We start from the raw sequence: 22,831 nt of genomic DNA, 5'->3' as shown, positions 1-22,831 counted from the left end.
AAATAGATCAAGATTTTTTAAAACCAAAGCCTAAAAATTGAATGACATGAATTATACTTGAGAACAAAGATCAAAAATGCAAGCAAAAAAATAGTTGTTAAGATAAAGTTGTATACAAACTATTTAATGTATTTCATAAAATACAAAGGTCATTCATAGCAAAATAGTATAAAATATAAATAGTTTTGAGAAAATATTTTTATAAAATCTTCTAATAAGAAAGATTCAGAGGATAGATACCCATAAAATATAAGATTACAACAGTTGATTATTCAAACATTGTTTAGAGTTACTCCCATCACAAGGAAAGTTATTTGAAGCCTTCAAGCCATAAACATCCCCCAGCTGCCTAGTTTAACCCGTCAGATGTTTCTGAGAGTAGATCAGAATGTCCAGTAAGTAGAAAGCAAAGTTTGAAATTAGAACAAAAATAACAGTCTCTTCTTATAATTCAAGACAATTTGAGTTTTTACTTATGTCTCCGTGCTTCTGCAATATTTCAACATCTCACTGGAGTAAAGTGGATATGGAGAGAGGTTTAGCTTTTTGCAATTTTTTCTGTCTTTTAATGGAAGAGTTGATGAAGAGTCATTGAGATTAAGGGCTAAAGATAACAAAAGTCAATGCTGAACTCTGTAACCCAGGTAAAAATCCTAAAGCATGTGCACTACCATGTGTGCCTTCCCAGGACTATGAAAAAATTCTATTAATCATGATTGAAACAATTCATATTACAATAGTACAATAGTGAATCCTGATATCTTTGGCCATATCTTTCTGATCTTGAAGCTACAACAGAGCCAACTCATAAATTTGTGTAAGAATCTTCAATTTGGAAGAGTTAGAAAGAATGTTATCGGCCAGTACAAATTTTGATTCACTTATGTTTTCAGTTCCAGATTAAATAAAAATTAACACGATAATCTTGCCATGTCCAGTCATGTCCTCTGAGACTCATCCAGTAAAAGAAAACCCACAAGATGGTTATGAGGTGTGTTTTTACACAGCATCTACACAGTACATGGTGCTTTCTTACAAGTGGAATGAAGCATTTTTAGGAAGAACATTTGATTAAGTTTTAAGCAAGCAATTAAATAACAACATCAACAATAACAACAGCACCAATGGTAACAGACAGCCACTATCTTCATGACTGCAGGCTGGAGTGTTCTATGTCTGTGGAGGATGGTAGAGAGGCGTGGCGTTCACCGTATTATACAAATGAGCTGAGTCAGTTATCTTATTACAAATAAAATGGAAGCAAGTCCCAAGATGTCAACATATGGGTGGTAACTGCTGTTCTAGCCACTTTATAGCAAGCACTTGGATGTTTTCTAACATTGCAATGCTTAGCAATCTATCATAAAAACACAAAATTAAATACATTTTAAACTTTTCATCAAAGATCCTAAGGCTAAAACCCAGACTTAGGTTTCAGTTTTAAATAAACTAAATGAATACAGATTTTTTTTCCCCACGATGAAAACAGTCAGTGAGACTGAGCGTACTGGCAGTTAACAAATGCTGCCCTTAGCAGACTTTCCTGGAAAATCTTGCAGAGCTAGTGTCTATTTTTGCCACCATTAATAGCTGACTTAGTCCTCGGTGCTTTTTGCCTTCCTGGCACACAAAGTAAAGCTAGACTCTGGACGAGCTTTCTATTTCCCAGGCTTTTGGAGGAGTGCTAATTACAAAAAAATTTACTCAAATGCTAGAAACTCATTCATGAAGCCAAGCCAAGTCTCAGATTTGAAAGTATTTAAAATATCTTTGCTACAGCCGTACTACTTTATACTTTATCTATTTTTAGAGGCCCAATGTTTGTTTTGCTGGAAGAAAAAAATCGAAATATGAAAAGTATGCCATGAGCAAATCTGCAATAATAAGCAGCACATACATGTTGTGGAGGAAAACACTCAACATAAAATAGTCAACATAAAAACAGATTCTGCTGAGGCATTTTTATAAATAGCAGTTATTATTTTGTTTTCAATTGCTAAGCATTTTAAATAACATGCCCTTAAAAGTTGTCAAGTTCTTTATGTAAATATAATTTCCTGATTTAAACTTTCAAAAATTATTGTGGGGAATTGGAAACTTAGTCCATTAGTTTCATGAGTAATTTTACAATCATCATATTGTTAAAACACAGGCAACAAAAGAAAGAAACATGAGAAGGCACTGAAGATTTCATTTCTTTGTATGAAAACGGAATTTTCCTACCAAATGTTTAAACAAATATCATGTGACACAGAGATCTATAGTTAAATCAGGTTGTTCCAACTGGTTGTCATAGGTCACATCAGATTTAAAGTCATACCCTGCTTTGTCTTTAATTACCCTTTGAATTCCTGAGCATAACAACAGGGAGGAATTATGCCTTGAACCTTAAAATAAGAGTTTTGAAACTGTTTGCTTCATATTGTTACTCCTATGTAGGCAGGGGATTTTCATTCTACCTGTTAAAAAGCAAAAATCATTTTTAAAGGTTCTGAATCACCTCCTTCTGGAAATACAAAAGTTTATAAAGGGGAAGAATGGTTATTTTAATACTGGGAAAAGGAATTTGGCTTTAGAAAAGTAAAAGGAATTTCCTTGATTTTTATAATTCTGTGGCATGTTCTGACTCTATCAGTTAATCAAGGACAATGACTGTGGGTAAGGCTGATGCGAGTCTCCATCACCAGCATCTTCCTGAGACCAAAGGCCATCTGTAGTAGTGGCAGTTCAGGGAGGCTTAAGCTACTCCTGGCAGAAAGACACCAGAAACTGTGGCAACTAAAATACCTTCATTCACTACTTCAGCGTTCCCTGGACTCAGTCCATATAATTCAACTTGTTAATATAGAAAATGGTAAAGCAGAGGTAAGAAAAATACTGACAAATACCACAAACCATGTTCGGAGTGGAAATTTTGACTTTGCTAGCATTTTACCAGTATTTCCTGCCATGCAACCAGTAGATATGTAATCGAAATGGCTTGCTGTGAATTTTGCAATGTCCAAGCCAAAAGCAATAAAATTTCTGTAAAAGTGAGCCATGATAGAATACCACATCAGCCCAGAAAAATGATTTTCCTGGGAAGGTCTGTGCAGCGATGAAGAGGTCTCTCAACGCTATGGAAGCTAGGCCGAGATTTTCACTGCTTCCAGCCTACAGTGAGGTAATTTTAAAGGCATTTTCCCTTCATTTGTTCTGCATTCACTGAATGTACAATTTTTTTTTTTTAATGTCAAAGGGACATTGCAGAAAAGATCAGAAGAGATATTCTGACAATGGAGCCAAAGTTCAAAGCTTCTCTATTTTCAGGTAACAGCCGCGACAGTTTGTCTGCACTAAATCTTTTGAGGGCATGTCACTGTAACCCTGTCCATAGCTTTTTAAACAGTTCAAGAAAAACAAATCACTTAGTCGTTGAACAACTATAACATCTGATACCATCACACAGAAGTTGTAGCTATAGCCACTAAGCAAAGTTCCTTCCATTCAGCTGAAAAAAGAAAATTTCTGAGCTTTGGTTTAAGATCACTTTTTATGTTGTTCTTTTGAAAATTATTATATAACAGGATTAAAAAAAAGATAGGAAGATTCTGTCTTTAAGAAGAACCAGAAAAATCACATGATCCAGTTGCATCACATGTTGCTGTCAATAAATAACTAAGGTGTGGAGTGAGAGTCCTCGGAGGTCCCTGATGAGACCCGCAGAGGTATATCCGAGCCTTCCTTAGAACCACCTTCCCAGTGCCCAGGTGAGACCCTGCTCTCAGCTACTTGACCTGGGCCATTGTGCCCTCCTTTCAGGCCTTCCAGTTGATTCTGCAAGGAAGCACGGACATCCAGAGCCAGCACTATCAAGCGGTAGAGCTGTAACACCACCACAAGGAAATTCTTTGCAGCAAAGAACACCAGCATCTGGTTTATCACTTTGAAATAGGTCATCAGTATTAGACGCACAACAAGGAAAGGACCATCTTGTATGAAGACGCTGATTCCAATGTTCCATAGATCGGCACTGTACTGGCAGAAGAACAGACTGGGGAAGTTCCTTGATGTCACTGATGAGGGGCACACCACATGCTGTACTGAAAACACAAGACACACCAGTTAACTTCATACCTCTGAAATGTAGAAACGTAAGACAGAATGAAACGGGGATGGGACTCTCTGGTGGCGCAAGGGGTTAAGACGCAAACTATGAAGCTGTCTGCAGCCTCTGCAGCATGAGTTCGAGCCCCAGCCAGCCAGGGACCCAGCCAGCCATGGTGCAGCAGACCTCTCTTGACTCGCCTGCTGCTCCCCTCAGCAGTGTTTTCAGTCCCTCTGCCTGTTCTGCTCCCTGCTCTGTCTCTAGTGAATGCTCTCACTCCCTACACCTCTGGTCTGTACCCCAGTTCTTGTATGCATAAATAAATCTTACAAAAAAAAAAAAAAAAGAATGAAATGGGACAAGTCATCCAGAACGGGTGTTGTAGTTAATGATTTAATTTAATATGTAATTTAATTCTGGATAGACCACGGGAAACCTTGCTGCCATTGAACATCTTTGATCATTCACCATTTAAAATCGATCATCTGTTATAATTCGAGTAAGACTCACGGAAGAAAGCCAACTCTCTCTTTCATCCATGTAAAAACAATTCAGATTACCTTCTAGTTCTCACACATGGGGAAAGCAAAATTAACCAGGTTAGGGAGAATAAAGGAAACCATGCCTGTCTTTAGGATATGCAGTATAGAGAGTATGCATAGCTGATTGTTCCAGGCTTCCAGTCAGGAAGCCAGACAACCTCTCTGGCTCCCTGATGTTCTAGCAGAGAGATGCTGGTCAAATTATTTAAGCTGGCTGGACTTTAGTTTTCTACTTAGAAAAATGGTAGCAAATGATGTATATGAGGAGAGGGGTCCCCTCTTCATTGACTGATGACAATAACATCAGTGGGCTCCTCTGCTTTCTTACTCTCTCATTCACTTGCGGTATGAGACCTACCTGACTGCTAAGTTTATGGTCCAGATCCTTCTGTATCCTCTCTGGGATCTACCTATTTACTGGCAGACTGATATGGCCATATGTGTAAACTGTGTTGTAAAAATTCAAGTATTTATATTCAAATTCAAACATAATTCATGTTAATTATATTTTTCTAATTGGTAGGAGAAAAAAGCCCAAATAAATGCCATTGTTATTTTATTTTGTCTAATTCCTTATGGTTTTGTCTCACAGTTTACAAAACGGACTGGGTGTAATTATTGATTTTCCAGTTGAACAAAGGCAGTCCAATCAACAGATGAACCTTTTTGTTTTAATTTCTAAAATGTAAATTTAATTCAAGGTCAAGGGCAAAAAAATAATCCTTTTAGAATAATGAAGCCCTCCATTTGAGTTTTCAAACAAAGAATGCCTTCATCTACTGGATCCTGCAAATATTATGAAGCTGCTTTGATACGGTGAACATAATGCTCTGTTTGTTGTAAAATACAATAGTGATTTAGTCAGCAGTAACATTTGGTCTTTGTTTTGCAAACAGCTGCATAACATTATCACCCCTGAAAGTTTACAAAATTTCTTTCTTAAATAAAAATTTTCTTAGCAAGCCTATAAACCACAAGATATGGGAGGGGAGGGTGAGGATCAACAGTGTAAATGGCATAAGTAAATAAATAAATAAGTAAATAAAACCTAGTACAGAATCAATAATAACCTTTTCTAAGAATTTAGAATAATAAGAATGTAGGATCAGCAGATGATTCTCAGAAGACCTCCTTTGACTTACTCAACCTCTAAAATATGGTGCCTAATATTCTGTCAGAAGACACTAATTGACCAGTAGCATAGAGTAACTGCTAGGGCAAATTATGAGGGGTGCGTGTGTGTGTGTGTGTATGTGTGTGTGTGTTTTATAAGCACATATTATTAACTGCTAATTAGGTTTTTGGAATTTCCAAAAAGTCATGGCCTCTCCCTTGATTCTAAAGACAATTTTGTTTCAGAAAGTGGATGCTAAAGGGAAAAATAGCTTCTGAATCTTCTGGACCTCTTAAAATAAGTGAAAAAAAATTGTGGCAAAGATTAAATATCTGTCCAAAGATTAATTCTAATCTTGAGGCCAAGAGAAAAAGTGCCATAAACCAAAGTTAGATTTAAGGAAAATAAAATTATTAAGTCTTAGAATTTCTTTAGAATAAAATGGCATCCAAGAGAATTCCCAAATCAAAAATACAGTGTTTCTTGAAATTATGAGATGACAGAACATTCTATATCTATGCTATGTGGCAATTGCACACTTTAAATGTGGGTAGTGTGACTGAGGAAGTGAATTTTATTTTTTTTATTTAATTTAAATTTATATAGCCACATTTGGTTTGTATGAAATGCCTGGAAACAATTTGCTCATGCAACCTGTTAAGGTTTATGTCTTTTTAAAAGAAAGACCAAGGGGATGCCATTGGCCACTTCTGAGGAAAATTTCAGTTTTCTATGTAGCCCTGAAGCTGCTCTTACTCTCTCTAATATTTTAATACATGAGTATGACAAAGGATTGAAAATGACCTCTTCAAAAACATCAGGACATGACATTTATATGCCTGGAAACAATGCATTAAGCCCTTCACAAATGATATCTAATCGCACAAAAACTCACCACCCTAGCAACTATGATCATCACCCCCATTTCATGAATGAAAAAAACTGAGGTACAGAATGTATTAACTAATTTGCAGGAGGTTTTACACACCATTAAGTGACAGAACCACTGTCTGAAGTGAGTGTAAAACTGTGCTCTTATCTACCCACTAATCTCAGGCTCACTGTGCTCCAGAGTAGACCTGCTTATGGCTTTCCTAAGATTCAATCTGCTTTTCATCTAAGCTGAACTGGAATTAACAGTGAGATCTCAAAATCATAAAATATGACAATCTTCTCAAAGGCTTCCTTAGTTTTACTACAATTTACAGTTGAGAGTTAGAAGCTTCTATTTCTTTGAGCAAACTTCAACACACCTACCTGCCAGGTCGAGTGGGAACTGCAGCATACTCCAGGTCCATATGACAAGGATGGCATAGACTAAGACAGGACTATTCCTAGAATGCAGATCAAGCTTTAAATTAGTAATAAAAATTGAATTATATGTAGAAAATTGTTTCTTTTTTTCTCACACTTGATTATACCCTAATGAGCCAGTGAGAACTGCCATAATATCTTGGTAGTATAAGAAATCCATCAACAATCTATGGATGATTAAAGTGGAATAATGAAAAACAAGTAAAAAACAAAACATCTAAGACTTCAAACCCAAATTTCACATGTACCAACATCTGTGTGATTTATGGCAAAAGCTCTGAGTCCCGTTTTACTGTCTTTAGTTTTTCAAAATTATGGAAACATTATGGAAGAGAAAGACTAGGGGAAAAAAATAGGCAGGACCTATACATTCAGCACTGACTTCAAGAAATTTCAAGAACAAATGAAATTATTCTATGATTGTAACTCTAATTTTTTAAAGGCTTATTTATTTATGCATACAAGATGTGGGGTACCCAGAGGTGTGGGGGGGTGGGTGAGAGGATTCACCAGAGACAGAGTGGGGGACTGAACAGTCAGATTGAATGAAATACACTGCTGAGGGGAGCAGAGGGCAAGTCAGGAGAGGTCTGCTGCGCCATGTGGGTAGCTCCCTGGCCAGGGATAGAACCCGTGCTGCAGAAGCTGCGAATATCTTCATAGGTTGCATCTTAACCCCTTATGCCACCAGGGAGGCCCTGTAAGACTAATTTTAAAGTTAGATGTAAGGCAAAGACTATGTGAGTTTCATTTACCACTGTATCTCTAGTGCTTGGAAGAGTAGCTGGAAAATATTAAACACTAGACGTATTTTGTGGAAGGAATTGTTGTATGTACAAAAGAAGGGTCCATACTTGACAAATCTACAGATGTCATTGTTCTAAGAGAATAGTCTTGGAAGACTAAAATCAGAAAGAGACGTGGTTACAAAATATGCAAAGTATATTAAAGAAATATTAAAGTCACTTTTTACAGCAAAAATGCAAAGGAAATTATTAATTTGAAGTTAGTAGTATAATAAATATTTTGTTGCCAATTTCACTATAAAAAATATTTTCAGATTGGAGATGGAGAGAAAAGCATCAGGGAAGAGTAATTGAAACCAACTCAAATGAGGTGATTGTAAGAGATGTTTTTAAATGTTGTGAGTGTTGAGGGCCTGAAAAATTAGATTTAAAACTCTGAAAGTATTCGTAAATGAGATTTCTAGGCCACCATTACCTGTTTTATCAGTTAATGGAAATAAAGCCAGCAGAGAAAAAATGAAGTGTTAGCTTTTAAAATAAAGGAGAAATGCATCATAAACTACACAAGGCACATTTACTATTAATCCCCAGTCAGATCACTTAAGTAATTATTTTAAAGATTTCTGAGATCCCTTATTGAAGGCAATATTTACTAAACTCAGCAAAGTTTTCCAAAGAACAATTGCACTGAACTTAGATTATTCCCTTTTTTTTTTAAGATAAAGTTAAGATTGCCATGCAGGTAATGATTTATAAATTAATATACATTTGAATGTAATCAAGCCTGCCATAGTGCTCTTTTTTTAAAAGATTTATTTATTTAAGCATACAAGAACAGGGGTACAGGCCAGAGGTGTGGAGGGTGAGAGGATTCACCAGAGACAGAGAGGGGAGCAGAACTGGCAGATTGACTGAAATACACTGCTGAGGTGAGCAGTGGGCGAGTAAGGAGAGGTCTGCTGTGCCATGTGGGTTGCTCTCTGCCTGGGAATTGCACTTGTGCTGCAGTGGTTGCAGACAACTTCATAGGTTGTGTCTTCATAGGAGGCCTCTGCCATAGTGTTCTTATTAAAAAAAAAAAAATCAAGAAAGTTCTGGATTTGAGTACTGCTAGGTGGATTCCTAGTTATGTAAATTACTCCCCAAAGGGATCTCTAGTGGGTTGCTGCAGACTTTGCCTTTAACCCTGCTATACTTTGTATTTCATCAATGATTTGACTGCCAGCATTGATGGAAGACATGTATGACATGGAGCTTGGATGGGAAACCAGTACCTTGAAGATACCATCAGGATCCCAAAGGATCTTGACAGGATTTAAACTAGATGACCTAGAATAGGACAAAACAAGTAACATTTCACAGCAGCAGCCATAAAAATAAGCTCAAGGATTTTTCCTTGCTATTATCAAATTATGAATCTACAGTGTGACATGATTTATGATTTTCCAAAATCGAATACAATCACAGACTGCTGCACAAGAAGTATAAAGTGTAGAATCTTAAATGGAAATGCCTCAGGAATGCAGTCTATAATTTCCCTTCTTTGTAATGTCAATGTCTATATATAATACACTTTCGATGAGGTCCAGAATTTAAATATTTTACCTACAGTTTCTCAGTTCTTCTATGTGCCTGTCACCTTCCTGTTTAACACTTAATACCAACTGAACAAAATTGGTGTACTGTCATACCTATTTGCTCAGTGAGGAAACTAGGCTTACACTCTTCAAAAAACTAGAAGTGTTTAATATTAAAAAAAAAAGAAGTGTTTAGTATAATAGAAAGCTATTGTACTATACTATTTCCATGAATTAAATGGAAAGTTTTGGCACTGTTCTGTAATGGTTGCAATATATTTGAGATATTATGTGTTGTGCTTCATATTTTAGGAAGGAAATTTATAAAGTTTTTTATCCAAAAATTTGGCCCCAAAACATTTTATCACTTGGGTGATAAAAACTCAGTCATGTTATATATGGGATAGTCCAAGAGAAAGAAAATAAGAAAAGAGTCCTTTAAAACTTTATTTCATACACTTTAAGAGTTTTCATGGGAAAAAGGAATTAAAATGATTTTTGTGACTTTATAGGTTCAATTCAAGTTTAAAGGATTTTAGTTGCACCTTAGAAATCCAAATTTCATCAAAATAGAGGACAGTACCTTCTAATAAGTCAAAATTAAATGAATTGCCTCTGGAGTGAGTATATTCTCTAATAGTGAAAATTTTCAAAGTCCAGACAAAAATTATTGAGAAAACTTTTGAGAGGATTTTGCAACAGATGTAAAATAGATTTTTCAATAAATGGCCACTGTGAAGCGTCTTTTAATCCCAAACTACTAAAATAATTCTACCAAATACTTATGTGCATTTTATCTGCAAGGCAGCAGCAGAGAGCAGTGGTAAAGCTTGAGCTCTTACACTAGGTTGCCAGAGTTCAAATATAGCTTCCACTCTTCTAGAGAGATAAAATACCAAATAGATAATTTAATAGCTATATAAATATGAGCTATGCTTTAGTTTTCCATCATCAATATGAGAATGTGATGATAACAATTATTGGATTTTACATATTAAATATATAAAACTCTTAGAACAACACAGGAATGTGGGAGCAGAGTTGAGAGGACAGGTCACTGAAACAATGAAGTTTACGAAAAACAAGTGTTTCAGTTTGAGAGCAACACCTGAAAAGAAATTTGAAAACAAAAACCATGACACCATGACACAATTATTCAACCCCATTGTTGGGACATGAATCAAATTCAAAATTAGAGTTAAAAAAAGAGATTTATAAAGTGTTCAGATTAATTTGTAAATAGCAGTAGAAACTGATGGATTGAAATTGCCTGGTTTAGGAGAGGATCCTGTGTTCTTTTACTCATCACTAACTCACCATTTGTTCCCCAATCTTTTCCTAACACATTGCCTGGCACATACCAGCTAATGTGTCAATGCTTAGTGAATGAATAAATATATTATGATTGTTCAAGGTTTTCTTTTTTTGCTGGAAAATTTTTATTTTATTTATTAACATTTAATATTCAATACCTAATTGCAAACATTGATCTATGAAGTGCACCTTAGGGTCACTTGTGGTTGGGTCTACTCAACCGGCTATTAAGATAGCCAAGTTTGATATGTCTTGCAACTTTATTAACGTTCCCACAAAACATATCCCTCCTGAAAACCTATCTCCTACCCTGTGTCCCTGTCGTCTCCCCTGATATTTATAGGTATGTGCTTCTTTCTATCTAGGTGTAGTTAGTTGTCTTTAAATTGCCGTGTTCGTACCACGGTTCCGTTATTTATTAGTTTTATGTACTGTCATCAATTCTTTTTCTTGTAACCCCATTATGGTGTGTCCTAAAGTATCTGAAAATCTGTATACCATGTGAAAGTATCAACCAAATTCAGAGTATTAATACTACAAAACTAAAACAAATATTTGAGAATAATACATCAACTTGAAAGGGATTCTCTTTAAAATTCTATGTCTGCTTAATAAGGTATAAAAATTAGTATAAATGAAGCAAAATGCTCATGTAAGGTAACCTATTGTTACAGAAATTCTTTGTGCCTTAATTTGACTATTAAGTTTACTCACTAAGCTAGTTTATTTTGCTCAGCTTTATGTTTCATTGTTCAAGGAACACAGCATAAAGTAAACCGTAGCATTAAAAGCCAGCCTCATTCCAATTTATTTTTATAGCTTAGTGCAAAACAACCCAAGCTGAAAGTACATTCAGGCACTGAGACTTAAATCCCTAATGGTAAGAAAGTAGTTCCATAAACAGATGTGATCATGGATTCTGAGTTTATTTGCTTGTGGCAAAAATAAAAGAACCAACTCAATAAGTTTTAATTTATAGGCTCTACACTAGAAAGCCTTTGGGCACTTAACTTGGACACAAAACTGACTGAAAATAAAATTTAGTAAAATAAAACTTAATCTGCCCCACTTGCCATTCACACCCAACTAGAGAGTCGAGCGATTTTTCCATGTTTCGTCCAGGTGCTTTCTTGGAATTGTGGCTGTGGTGTCCTCTAAAAGAGAATCTTGTTATTGGTTACATTCCTAGACAGTTGAGAATGTAAAAGGGGAACTAGGGATCATCATTTCACCTCCAGAAAATTTTCAAATAACCATGGTCCTGCCTAGCCTGTGATAATGCATGTGTGCAGAACTTTTCTGTTCTCACCCTTAAAATATTATTTTTGCTCTTTTTTTCTACCAGAAACTTTCTTTATATATCTGGATTTGTAACTGATTTGTATCTGATCAGCAGTAAATCCTATGATTCTACTATTGTAGACATGATATACTGAAAATTCTTACTTATGCAGAATATAAATAATAGAGCAGAGACAGCTGTGTGGATCTGACCTTGAAAAGGTCTTTGCATCACAGCTTCTGCTTACCTCACATTTTGTTCTTCCAGAGTCTCACTTGTGAATTCCAGTATGTCAGCAGCTGTCCCCACAAACATAAGGAGAAGTTGAGAGAGTTGATCTCGAGTGATCCCACCTCCAATGGGTAGAAGCCATCTTCCAATTATTAGCATTAGCAGGAATGTCTGATGGAGTCCCAGAGTCCAAACTTTCTCACACACTGTAGATAAGTTATTTACAAACACTTTGGCCTGTTTAACAGAAATGTCATGCAGACACAAGAATTAGAAACTACCACCATAGAAAGAGATGCCTTCTTCACCATGGTTTTAATCAAGTTAGCTTTTATGGAAGATCATATTCAGAAAATGCTTCCTTACTTACTAAAGAAAGCAAAATTCCTATTAGCTGAACAATCTGAGAAAAACTTAATATGGTTCTTAAAATGAGGCAGTCTTATAATTGGAAGTAATTTAAAACTTCCATTTGCCAGTTAGATTGTACTAGATGATATTTAAAAACTCAATTTTACAATGTTTTATAGATTACTTCTCATTTTATTTTATTCCATAACAAATTATACCACATTGCAAAAATTTTTAAATTCCATATTAAAGTCACAAAAAGTTGCTAATTTTTCTTCTACAGATTTCAACTCTGAATTTACTTATCTAGCAATTTATCATGATATAAATCTTCTCCATTTTTTATTCTTTAAAACACTACTATATCAAATGAGAAAAAAAAATAATGTTTATCACCTAACCTCATTACCTAAACCTAAAGTAAAGAAACTAACTATAAAGTTACTATTTTTATTATGACTATTTTAACATGTTATTCAAAAATCCATAGACCATCAAATGAATTTTATTCAACCATTATTCCTGGACTCAGGAAACTTTATTTCATTCATGTATTCCAGATGACCTCTCTTGCTCACTTAATTTCTAAATAAGTTTTTTTTTTAAGATTTATTTTTATTTATACAAGAACTGGGGTACAGGCCAGAGTAGCGGGAGGGTGAGAGAATTCACCAGAGACAGAGTGGAGAGCAGAACAGGCAGAGTGACTGAAACACATTGCTGAGGGGAGCAGCGGGAGAGACAAGAGAGGTCTGCCATGCCATGTGGGTCTCTCCCTGGCTGGGTGGGAATCGAACCGGCGCTGCAGAGGCTGCGGACAGTTTCATAGCGCTGTGCTCAACCCGCTGTGCCACTGGGGTGGCCCTCTAAACAAGTTTTAAAGCATAATGTTGGATAGTGATTCTAACTAATTATATGAGTGACTTACCTATATTTGTGCAAAATCTATTTATCCTTTCTGCTCACTTGCTGATGTCAAGTGCAAAGGAAGATAAAAAAACAAGGGAGGTTGCAGTCTGACTAAAACCATGCATGAAACATAACAATCTTTCATTTGCACACTACTTTATATTTCTTCTATGAGACTTCACATATATCTTACTTAATTTTAACGAGAAGCATATTAGCAGAATAAATATTATTATTTACAACTATCAGATGCAAAACTTAATACAGTGATTTTCTCAAAGTGATATTAGCAAAACTATAACTGGAGCGCCCATTAGAACACCAGATAGTTATGTCAAATCTCATAGAATTAATAGCTTATTTTGTTGAAACGATGGTTTAGTGGTTGGTGCCTTGGTCTCAGGTCTCTCCCTTGTATGATTTTCTAATAGACCACAGTTGTTTGCCAAATATCAGGCATGTGAAAAATAAAGAAGTGATTCTGTTTTGGCTGGAAAGCATCCCACTTTTATTAATATAAACACCTAAAAAAAAAATAGGGCAGCTCCCAATCTTTCACTTATACCATTCGTTCACAAGCAAATGCATCACTCTTTGTGCATATTTTGTCTAATTTAAGTGTTAAAGGTCTCATAATGTTGCAAATTACATCTATTAAAATACATGAGGTATAGATGCCTATTTATGTATGTTAAATGTTTACTAAATATAAAAATATGATTATTTTTTGAATTACTGAGCCAAATAAAGAATTGGCAAATCACTTTAGGAAAGAAAGAGCTGAAAAGTATGGAACATGTTATCCTCAGGAAGTGAAAGGTGAGTTGCTAGATCCTTTTATATACAGTGGGAAAAGCTCTCACCGTTTCAATGAGATCATCAGCTCCATTGGTTTTTTCACTTGACATCAGTGTTTGATTGAAATCTTCTTTGCTGCTGGTATTCTGTATCATTTCTTCAGATTGACTACTGCAATACTAAGAATTTTTTAAAAGGCAATAAATCAAAAAAATATATTCCATGATAAGTAGACTTTAAGATAATTCCGTTGTATCTAAGACACTGAGTAGATGTGTGGAATTTAGACTGTATGCATAAACATTTCCAAAAATCAGATTACACAGGCTTGAGATATAAAACCACTTTCTATTAATAAGAGTGTCACCTATATATCTTATTTTTTCCACAATTTTATGAGGCTGTAGACATTCTTAGTTCATTGTGGTAAAATGAAGAATTTATGGATTGATCATTGGGATTCCTTTCCTGAACCCTGAAACAACTGCAAAACAAGCCAGCAATTAATGACAACACTAAAACTTGTGTGATCCTGCTCAAAGCATTCATTCTAAGATTTGTTTCTTGCCCAGAGCCTCTTTATCTAAAATATTATTTTGTTTAAATAATTCAGTTACTTCGATCTTGCCTGATAAGCACTGTGGCAACCAAGAAATAATTAACATTTTTATCCATTAAAATAAGTCTTTAATGTCAATTTAGAAAACTCTACACTAGAACTAAAATAAATAACATTTTCTCCTTTTTGCTCCTTCATTTTTGCATAAAATTTCTGCAAGTGAAGTGTGTATGATTTTTATCCAGCCAGATGCTGGGAATATGTGATAGAGAAAAAGAAGGGGAAAAAATATTTGAAAGAAAAGGGGTGGCACTTGAAAATGTAACTGTAGCTAGTAAGAATTTTATAAATGGGTAAAAATAAATAGATAAGATTGAAGATTTTTTTTTAACATCTGCAGTGCTAACATGCTTTTGAAACACCCGCACACACCACCATCACCACAAACAGCAACACCACGCATCCAAGATCACACATTTGGATTTGGAGAGAATTTTTTTTTAATGATAAACTTGTAAGAAGTGTATTTTTTCTTTATTATACTGGGTGCTTCATCTATCATTGTATGAGCTACTTGTAAAAGTAGAGAAGAACATCTGTCAAGAAGCTATTTTTTTTTCTATCCTCCAAAACAACTAGTGTTATGGGTGAAATGACAAGAATAATTAAGAAAAATGGCAATGTGCCATATCACTAAAAGCAAAAATGCAGTTGTTCGTACACTTTGTTTTTGTATAGTTAAGATTCAAAAAAAAAGATAATGAAGATAAGAAATTAAATCTCTCAATCAAGGTACAAATTCTCACTGTAGATAGTTTTGTTAATCTATCTAAGAATCCAATGGCAAATAGGAAACAAATGTGACCACTTTGTAGGCATGAAAGCAGATTATACATAGAAAGCAGTGACCTTGATGTGATTTTTATATCCTTATCTCTAAAAATCCATACAAATATTTTATTACAAAAAGTTATCTGTACTGCAGTAAATCTTGGTAGCAGATTGCTTTGTAGTCCATATTATGATATTGAGACCTGAATCCCTCTCCACTCTTGTAATCTCATTTGTTATAAATGGATGGGACTTTCCGTTAAGTAGCAGCTACAATAAGGAACTGATTTGACTTCTGTGACCTAACCTGACTTGTATTTTTTTAATAGTAATATTGTTTACATTCAGCATTTTATAGGTGAGTTCACATTGATTTACCTGGATGCCAACAAGTCACTTTTTCATGGACTATATCTTTATTTTTTTATTTTTTTAAGGTATATTTTAAAGATTTATTTTATTTATTTATTTATACAAGCACTGGGTACAGTCAGAAGCGCAGGAGGGTGAGAGAATTCACCAGAGCCAGAGCGGGGAGCAGAGCAGGCAGAAGGACCGAGGTACACTGCTGAGGGGAGCAGCGGGCGGCAGGAGAGGTCTGCGCGCCATGTGGGACCCTCCTCCGGTGGCTGGGGAGCAGCCAGGGATCGAACCGGCACTACAGAGGCTGCAGGCAGCTTCGTAAGCCAGCGCTCAACTGCTGCGCTGCCGGGGAGGCCCTGGACTATATCTTTAAAATGCTCATTAGGTTAAAAAAAAAAATTAATACTTCAGGTCAAACCAGACTGTGACACCATCAACATCACAGTTTCCATTGCTTTAGCTGTGCCACTACATAAATAGACCCAACTAAGAGTTAAGGTAATAATCCTTGTCATAACTATTCGGTTTCCATCCATGCAGATCCTGTCAGATTCAGGCATAGAGGTAGAGAATTCATCATCTAGGACAAATGTCTTTATGAAGTAGGTGAAGATGTTTTCCTAATGTTAAGTCACAGGTTAGGACATTTAGAATGTTGAGTAAATGGAAAATGTGGAAGGAAATCAGATTATTCTTTTCTGTCATGAAAAATTCAGACTATTTTGATGCAAACTGCTCTCCTACATTTAATTGAGAAAAGCAATGTGGTTTACGGTACTAGGGGTCAAGATCTAGGATCTTAGATCCAGAACTGCTGTTGATTAACTCTGTGGCCTTGGGAAAAAATTACTCAACCTTTCTGAAACTTCTATAAAACAGAAATAAATATATAATGTCTAACTTATGAAATTGCTGGGTCCATGAGAAAAATCTGTCTGAAAATGCTTTGATATCAAGAAATTCTTTGAAAAAAAAGTGATGATTATCATGATCAAAATTTCTTAAATGATGTAACTAAGAAAATGACCAAACCTTTTGTTCTGTCATTTCTTATTTCCTTAAATTCAATTCCAATACTTCATCTCTCTCTCTCTCTCTTTTTTTTTTTTTTTTTTTTTTTACTTCCATCTCTGCCCACCCTGTCCAATTCAATCCTGGGCATTCATTTTAATTCTCAGTGTCAAAATGAGTCAAATCCATTATGACTAAAGGTCCAATTTCTTTTGTAGTATGAAAATTAGAGAGGTACTGCCCAGGGCTCAAAACATCTTTTTTTATTAAAAAGAGAGTGTTTGGTTACATGCTACTTTTGTAATGGGATTTGACCTGTGTATCAATTAAGTGTGCAATGCATTTATATTATAAAAGCTTTTGGGGAAATGAATTGTTATAGTGGATGATAGCCATGCCATGGAATTGGATGTGAAGGAAAAAAAAATAATAATTTGAATCACCAGAGCTTATTGCCATACCCTTGAAAGTAGTAAGTAGGAAGGAAATTGAAGCAGTCCCAAATTCTTTATGGTACAGTTTTTTAAAAGCTATAACTTGAACTAACCAATTTACTGCTACAAAACAAAACAAAAAAGCTTTTGCTATAGACATAGATATCTGTAACTTTAATATTTTTAAACAGGAGATTTAAGGACAAATATTCTCTTCATGTCCCTGCGTTATTGGTTTGTGCTGTACAATTCTTCAAAAATAGTATACAGATCTAAATTCTCCCTGTGTGAATTTGGAGCAAGGATTTTCCAGATAAGGCTTGAATATCTGAAATAGCTTTAGGAGGCTTAACTTTTTGCTATCAAATGACCAACTGTAGCAAAGACATCTGTATAGGGACAAATTCTCACAAATCTTGCCTAAGGCATTTTGATCAATGAAGGTATTAAAATTTGTATCATATCATAGCCACAGCTCATTAGTAATATAATCCTATAACCTAAACCCTAAAGATACGAAGTCCAGGCTGGAGTCTGATGAATTGTGTTAACTGGCTTCCCCATTTAGTAACAATAAATAACTGAGTCTAGCCTAGAGCCTGCTCCCTAGGATTACCCATGTAAGAAGCATCTCATTTAAAAATCTGTACCTTTCTCTAGATAAAGAATTCTTATTGGAAGCCATTGTTTATTTTCTAGGTAATACCCTAATTCATATAACCTTCCATTCCCACTAGTGGATCCCATGACTCCTCTCCTTTACACTTAATTGGGGCTTTAAAGTACATTTTTTTTTTTTAAAGATAAATCTTTTTTTTTTTTTTTAAGATTCATTTATTTATTTATACAAGCACTGGGTACAGTCAGAAGCGCAGGAGGGTGAGAGAATTCACCAGAGCCAGAGCGGGGAGCAGAGCAGGCAGAAGGACAGAAGTACACTGCTGAGGGGAGCAGCGGGCGGCAGGAGAGGTCTGCGCGCCATGTGGGACCCTCCTCCGGTGGCCGGGGAGCAGCCGCCGAGGATCAAATCGGCACTGCAGAGGCTGCGGGCAGCTTTGCAACCCAGCGCTCAACCGCTGCGCCACTGGGGAGGCCCTAAAGTACAATTCTTATTTCACTAAAAAAGATCGTGGGAACCTCAAAAGTGCACCTTCTATAATCTGCAAAGTCTGTATTTTAAAACAGTCCATTTCAAATAACCCCCACCAAAGTTTGCTTGTATTTACATACCAAAGAACAGATGTGGGCCTATCTTCATTGTTTTTTGCTGTTCCTAAAAATGTCACTTTACAGGATGCTAGATGATCGTGCCCTGACTATTCGTAGCACAATGTAGATATTTATTGAGGCTATGAGGGTTAAAAACAAATTTTTATATTTCCATTGTGATAGTGGGGTCTTAGGAACAAGTTCTCTAACACAAATTGCTAACTGACTATGTAATCTTAAATCTTAAATGAATGTAACATTTTTATTGGTTTTAACAGATCATGGATTGACTTTCTTTCACTGATGTCCTCTTATTTATTCAACTCTTGAAAAACCCAGTTCATTAGGAAAGTGCATCTCTGATCAAAATCATATTATACTATGAAAGTTGTTTATTACTGAATATTCCACATTCATACTTTCTGAAAGGAAGTACCTGGGTCTCATGGTGCATTTCAAGAAGCCATAGTGATGGAACAATGCTAATCAGATATAAAAATATGGCTGGTGAAAACCTGTGAAAAAAGGAAAAAAAAAAAGTATAGTTTGTACAAAATTTTTTACAAAGAAAATAAAGCAAATGCATATATTTTGACCACACTGAGTCAAACTTTTTTATCTGAAGTGTTTATTTTAATGGAGAAAAAAGCATTATGTGATTTCTGCCATATGGATTATAGAGAAATAAAGTAACTGTAAAAGGCACTAGCAGCTGTCATTCTCACTGAATTTCTAATCCAATTAATAGAAGTTAATTTTAATATGGTTTACTAGGACACTGCCAATTAGTTTCAGACACAAACTGGATATTTTGTTATGTAATGTGTTTTATAAAAAGCAAATACAGCAATAGGAAATCTTAGATTTTTCTACATTGTGATTATAAGAAGTTTGGATGTAATTTTAACATTAACTTGGAATTCTGAGAGCTCAAATAATATCCTGCTAGAACATAAGAATCAGATGAAAATGAGTGGGCATAAGAAAAATGACTGGGCTCTGTGTATGTATAGCCACTCAAACTGTAGAACAAACAAACTGTAAAACAAACAATAACAGATGAAGGGTTTGGGTTTTTGTAGTACTAGGATGGTCACAGGGCTGGCTCTTTATGATTTGAGCAGACCAGTTAAAGGAGGAATCCTGGAACCCTCAGTGGCTTTCTTGGGCTTTTATTGAGCTTTTACATGTAGTGCAGCAACCAGGTACACAGCAGGCAGGGGTGCCAGGGGGTGCTGGGAGGCCTCCATCCCCCACCACCCCCCCAGCAGGTCTTCACTCTGGGCTTCTTTGCATTCTCTTCTCCTGCCTCTTGTGCTTCTGCTTCTGCTTCTTTTGGCAACTATCTCAATACTGAGCCTTGGCCCACAGAAGTAAACAACACAGTTTACAACAATGTAACTACTGCAGGCGCCCCATCAGGCGGGGCAATCCTAATGGTGGGAGGGCAGAAAAGCCTGAAAACCTTTTACCCTAAAGTTTTTTTAAGGCTGTCTGTATTCATTGTTTTAGGGCTCAAAATTTAGAGGATAATCCAAAAAGAGTGGACACTTTTAGTAAGACCCACAAGTTCAAATGCTAGTCTGGCCATTGACTCCTATTTTCTTCCTAATCTATAAAATGGGGACAGTGTTTGTATTGGTCACTTTGGGCTGACATAACAGGATATCATTGGGTGGCTTAAACAACAGAAATTTATTTTCTCACAATTCTGAAGCCAAGTCCAAGATCAGAATTACAGTAAGATTGGGGTTGGGGCCTCTCTGGTGGTGTAGCGGTTGAGCGCTGGGCTGCGAAGCTGCCCGCAGCCCCTGCAGCGCCAGTTCAATCCCAGGCTGCCAGCGAGGGTCCCACATGGCGCGGAGACCTCTCCTGCAGCCCGCTGCTCCCCTCAGCAATGTATTTTCCTCAGTCTGCCTTTTCTGTTCCCTGCTCTGGCTCTATGAATTCTCTCAACCTCCAGAGCTTCTGACTCTACCCAGTGCTTGTGTAAATAAATAATCTTAAAAAAAAAAAAAAATTAGGGTTGGGTAAGGAATGTCTTTCTGGCTTGTAGACTGCCCCTTCTCTCTGTAGCCTTACATGACCTTTCCTTAAGGTCCTCTTCATTAAGGTCACTGATTGTACAATACTTGTACAAAATGTACAAATAAAAAATTGCATGGGGATTATAACCATGATGAAAATGCATACATTGTGCAAAAATGAAAAATGATGTAAAAAATATATAAAATAAAAAAAATAAAATAAAAACAAAAATAAATAAAATGTTAAACATGAAAAAAGTGTGCTTTAGATTAGGGTATCACTGTTATGACCTCAATTACACTTAATAGCTTCCTAAATGTTCTATCACTGGTGGTTTAGTACTTAAACATATCAATTTGGGAGGAACACAGTTTCGTGTACAGAATTCTCCTTGATCTTAAAGTTTGGGAATACTTCTCTTGGCTTTGAGACTCTGCCCTCCCGACCCATTGGGGAGGTAATGTCACCCTTAAGGCTCTGGTGAGGGACTCTTATCCCTGAGGCTCTGTCAGTCTAGATCCTGACATAAAAGCTCTGTAGCCAATTCTGTCTCTGTGGCTGTGCAAGTCATACCTGCCCATTGAAACCAAGGCAGTGGACCCCATATCTGAATCACCTGCGGGAGCATTTTCCCCTCTTTTTGAAGAATAGTGAACATTCTCAGCTACCCCATACAAGAAATCCTAAATAACATTCATTTATTTTGTCCATTTCCATCCCCATCAGTTCAAATCACAGTGTTCTTAATTGTAGAATCCCATTAAGTTCTTTACTGAGTGCAGCCACAGGCTTGGTGTTCTCTTCAGCACATGCTTTCTCATTTTCTGCAATGTAGATTGACTGAGAATTGAACAAATCTTCACATTCTTTTTGTTTGACAATACCTTCTTCAGTTCACCTCTCTCCTTTTGAACTTTACTATAAGCTATTAGGAGGAACCAAGTTCTCCCTCAACACTTTGAAATTCCCTCAGCTAAATATCCAGTTTCATTACTTGCAAGTTCTACCTTCCATAAACATTAGAATAGAAAGCGGCAATTTCTTTGCCACTTTATAGCAAGGGTTGCCTTTCTTCCCGTTTGCAATAGCATGTCCCTCACTTCTGCCTGATACAATACCAGAATCACCCTTAACATCCATATTTCCAGCATGCACTCCAATACTCTTCCAGCCTCTATCCATCACCCAGTTCCAACGCTGCTTCCTCATTTTTAGGTATATGTTTTAACAGTATCTCACTTCTCAACACTAAGATCTGTTTTAGTTTGCTTGGTCTGTCATAACAAAGTACCCCAGACTGGGTGGCTTAAATAACAGAAATATATTTTCTCAAAGGTCTAGAGACTGAACTCTAAGACCACAGTGCAAATATGGGGGAAGTCTAGTAAGTTCTTTATTTCTGATTTGAAGATGGCCGCCTTTTGATCATGTCCCTAGAGGGCTTTTCCTTGATGTGTGCAGAGACAGAGAGAAAATAGGAAATTTCTTTCTTTTCTCATAAGGTCACCCATCTTATTGGATTAGAACTGATCCACCTAGATGATCTCATTTAACCTTAATTACTTCCTAAAAGTCCTATTTTCAAACACAGCCATACTGAGGATTAAGGCATCAACATTTAATTTTTTGGTGGGTGAGGGTGGACTGGTGGGGCGCAGCTCAGTTCATAGTAGTCATGTTTATCTCACGGAGATTTTGAGTGCACTTTCTATCAAGCAGTGTTTGGCACAGGTAAGCATTCAGTAATAGGTGGCCATTACAGGATTGTTATGAGACATTAGTGCAATGAAAACGTGTCCTGATCAGTTTGAAATAAGATAAAATAATTTCAAATTTTTTTTTTCAAATTGCATTTGATTTTAGATTGGATTCTTGCTTTCTAGTTCATCTCAAAGTCAAATAAAAAGTGATATATTTTTATTAATATATTTTTGTAAACACATAGGATGGTTTTAAATAAGCTGAAAATGAGTGATCGTTTCTTGTGCAACAAAGAATTGAGAGATTTGAGGTGAAATGGTACTAAAAATATGTTATTCTAATCCAGGAGAGAAAAGTGTATGCATCTAAATGAAAGAGAACATTTAGAATGGACATTTTAAGGGTTATTAACCCATTCACTAGTATCGCC

General features: G+C 36.0%; 1 protein-coding gene across 1 annotated transcript in view; it reads right to left on the bottom strand.

Moving 5' to 3' along the window:
- Nucleotides 1-236: 236 nt before the first annotated feature.
- TMEM26 (transmembrane protein 26) overlaps nucleotides 237-22,831 on the bottom strand; it is a 39,269-nt gene continuing 16,674 nt past the window's right edge. Inside the window, exons 2-6 of the mRNA XM_037496949.2 lie at nucleotides 19,109-19,187; nucleotides 14,331-14,444; nucleotides 12,224-12,444; nucleotides 7,001-7,077; nucleotides 237-4,082 (exon numbers count right to left, since the gene is read on the bottom strand). Coding sequence (XP_037352846.1) covers nucleotides 3,658-4,082; nucleotides 7,001-7,077; nucleotides 12,224-12,444; nucleotides 14,331-14,444; nucleotides 19,109-19,187 — 916 coding nt within the window. The 3' untranslated portion in view covers nucleotides 237-3,657. The remainder of the gene's footprint in view (nucleotides 4,083-7,000; nucleotides 7,078-12,223; nucleotides 12,445-14,330; nucleotides 14,445-19,108; nucleotides 19,188-22,831) is intronic.

The sequence above is a fragment of the Talpa occidentalis genome, unplaced genomic scaffold, assembly GCF_014898055.3.
Source record: "Talpa occidentalis isolate TD23 unplaced genomic scaffold, MPIMG_talOcc4v2.1 talOcc4.8, whole genome shotgun sequence".
Taxonomy (NCBI): Eukaryota; Metazoa; Chordata; class Mammalia; order Eulipotyphla; family Talpidae; genus Talpa; species Talpa occidentalis.
The sequence above is the reverse complement of the archived record's forward strand: the minus strand, read 5'-3'. Positions and strand labels throughout refer to the sequence as shown.